The sequence below is a fragment of the Hipposideros armiger genome, unplaced genomic scaffold, assembly GCF_001890085.2.
Source record: "Hipposideros armiger isolate ML-2016 unplaced genomic scaffold, ASM189008v1 scaffold_1050, whole genome shotgun sequence".
Taxonomy (NCBI): Eukaryota; Metazoa; Chordata; class Mammalia; order Chiroptera; family Hipposideridae; genus Hipposideros; species Hipposideros armiger.
This window is the reverse complement of record NW_017732400.1, coordinates 350,155-353,203: the sequence shown is the minus strand read 5'-3', so window position 1 is coordinate 353,203 and position 3,049 is coordinate 350,155. Positions and strand designations below refer to the sequence as shown.

Genomic DNA, 3,049 nt, shown 5'->3' with positions numbered 1-3,049 from the left:
AAGTGAGGCCAAGGTCCACAGGTGACAGGCAGTGGTTCTGTAGGGCACAGAATGGGTTCAGAGCAGGGCTAACGTATGTATATATGGGACATGGTAGAGGCCCATAAATATTGTGTTTCATTCATTAGATTCTTATTCTGTATCAGACTGCCTTGTGATAATTCTTACTGAATTATTTAATTTTAATTCTCCTGTATTTGTGTCTCAGGTGGGAACTATGTCTTAAAGTTCTTTATAATCCTCAACAGAATATAATAGGGGCTTAGAAATACTTGTTTATTAAATAACAAATTTTCTCATTTTGTCACTGTGCAATTTGAGCTCAGCATAAACTCAGGCTTGTTCTTATCTAAATCCAGAAGTGAGCCATTTTAGGAGCAATAGAAAGTCAGCCTCCTCTTGCTCCACCCTCCAAAGATTTCAGTCCTGTCCTCTAGCCACTCCTGCTCAAGGTCATTTGGAAGGTCACAGCCAGAGCCAGGAACATCAGGACTTGCTCCCAACGCTTAATCCAATAACTATGAAGTCCTTACTTTGTAAATACTTTACACTTTATTATAAAAAAAACAATAGCTAAAAGGAAGTTACCTGTCAATTTTCCCTTTCCCTCTCTGCTCAATCAGTAATATGTGAAAGAGCTTTATTAAATTGGAGAGAAAATCCAGGAAACATACATAGATGAAATGCTCACAAGAGGGAAAATCAAAATCTAAGGTGAAGGTGTGAGGAGAGAGGACAAGGGCAGTAGAGAAGACGGTGACTCATAGGGTAAAATCAGGACTGGCTTTTGTTGGAAGAGACAGGAAAATAAATGTTGAATGGAGAATACCATTAGGGAAGTTCTAGGATGGCTATCAATGGATGAGACTGCAGTCAAACAAAATCTCTCCCTGTGTGCCCACCCACAACCCAGGAACCAAACCTACAAGATGCCCACAGTAGAATATTTAGAAAAACTAAGGGGCTCAGGAGAGAGAGGGAAGAACCATCTGAGTGAGAGATGTTTATGATCTTTTCTGGAATTTTCCTTTCTACCAAGAATTGAGAAAGTGGAGAAGGAAATAAAATCCTCTTTTCCTTCCAGATCCTACTTTTTTTATTTAAAAAAAAAAAAAGTAAGGGTAAGGCCCCTGGGAACTCAGAGATAAGCCTGTTTATACGCACTCCAAGTAACAGCAGATGGAAATATTATAGATTGCTCCTGAAACCCGGGGCCTCTATCTCAGTCTCCCTCTTCCCATAACCCCACCTCACAAGTCAGATCTGGGCATTGCCTTCTAAGGCTCCCAAACTTCCATTAGCTGTGCTGCCCCTCTCAGGACTGAGTTGGTCCTGTAGTGGTCCCCACCCTGTGTCCACCAAACATCTTTTCATTCTCCGACCATCATCTTCTACAGAGAAAACTTGCTTGTGTTATGCATTCCTTCTTTTCTATCCCCCCAATTCATATCCTTCTTATCACCTCATTCCTTGACCAGTTTCAATAAGAACACAGCAGACAAAGGGCTGATGCTGTTAACTGTCAGTACTTTGCCCTTCCTGGAGTCCAGGAAATGGGAATTGTAGGTCAAATTCCTCATCCAGGAAAGAGGTAGGGCATGGAAGAGCTGGGGGTGGGCACTTTCTGAAAGATCATCGTGAGGAAGGGATCTGGCCCACACCGAGGGTCTGCTGCTCCATCAGGTAGACTGGGTAAGAATTGGGGCCCCCATCATCCTCTGGGTCATTGTCCTCAGTGTTGTGGATCAGTGCATGACGTGTTCGTGTCATATAGGAGACCTGTGATTAGGAGGAGAAAGAAGGAATGAATACCATCTGCCATGTCATTTGCTTCCTCAACACCCCTATCTCAGAACCTTTGGCTCTATTCTCCCTGATCCAGATCTTAGGCTTGCTCCTTTCCAAAGGTTCCATCCAAACTGGATCCTTATTACAGCCTCAGATTCAATACAGAACCCAGGCCTCACCTCCAATTCCTTCCTCTGTCTTATTTTCATTGTCCTCATATCCCCTAGTCTCACATCCCAGACTCGATCTCCAACCCCCAAATTTTCCCTCCTCTACACCCATTTCCTCAGCCACAGCCTTTCCTCCAGTTCTACTTTTCATGCATCTGTTGTCTTTCCCTTTCATTTTCACCACCACTGCTCCCTGCTGCCATCTCCCCCACCACCATGCCTCCTGTCCTAGACTCATTGTTCCTCTAGTTCTGATCTATAACTTCTACTCAATCCTGTCCCATGGGTTCATTCCCCTAGAGCATCCCTGTTCCTTACCAAGAGGATCAGGCCAAGGAACATCAGGAGGAGAATCACAGCCACCAAGACCACAATAACTATGGCCCACGGAGGGAATGAATCACTCTCTCCCGTCTCTCCAACGTTGACACGTTCCTGTGAGCCATGTTTGTTCTGGTGTGGATGGCTCTTGTTGCCTGGGGCTTCTGACAAGATGGAACTCAGCTCCATGCTGGATGTGGGAACTGTAAAAGAACCAGCGGGTACTGGACGCGTACCCTCAGATATTTTTAGATGACGAGAGGAAGTAGTGATAGATTTGTCTCCTGTAAATTTGACTGGAGATCTTACAGTCTCTGTGGCTGCTGTGTTTCTTGCTGGGTTTTCTGTGGGCTTTATTGAGGCTTTTATGGTCTCAGTGGTCAATGTGGTCTTTTCTGGGTTTTCACTAGGCATTGCTGGGAATGAAGTGGTCTTTTTGGTAGATGTGGTCTTCTTTGTGTGTACTATAGGCTTTCCTGAGGCTTCTGTGGTTGTCTCTGTGGCTGCTGAGGTCTTTGATGGGTATTCTGTAGTCTTACCTGAGCCTCTTGTGATCTTCACATGGGCAGATGTGTTCCATTGTCCATGTTCTGTAGGCATTGTAGGGGGTGTTGTGATCTTTTCATGGGAAGATGTGCTCCATTGTCCATTTTCCGTAGGCATGGCTGGGAGTGCTGTGATTTTTTCATGAGCTGATGTGCCTTGTTTTCCATTTTCCGTAGGCATTGCTGACAGTGTTGTGATTCTTTCATGGGATGATGTGTCTCGTT

At 44.5% G+C, this 3,049-nt stretch overlaps 1 protein-coding gene across 1 annotated transcript in view; it reads right to left on the bottom strand.

Moving 5' to 3' along the window:
* Window positions 1–1,137: 1,137 nt before the first annotated feature.
* The window catches only part of MUCL3 (mucin like 3), a 4,610-nt gene continuing 2,698 nt past the window's right edge, over window positions 1,138–3,049 (bottom strand). Inside the window, exons 2-3 of the mRNA XM_019631801.1 lie at window positions 2,277–3,043; window positions 1,138–1,779 (exon numbers count right to left, since the gene is read on the bottom strand). Of these exons, the coding sequence (XP_019487346.1) occupies window positions 1,633–1,779; window positions 2,277–3,043 (914 nt within the window). The 3' untranslated portion in view covers window positions 1,138–1,632. The remainder of the gene's footprint in view (window positions 1,780–2,276; window positions 3,044–3,049) is intronic.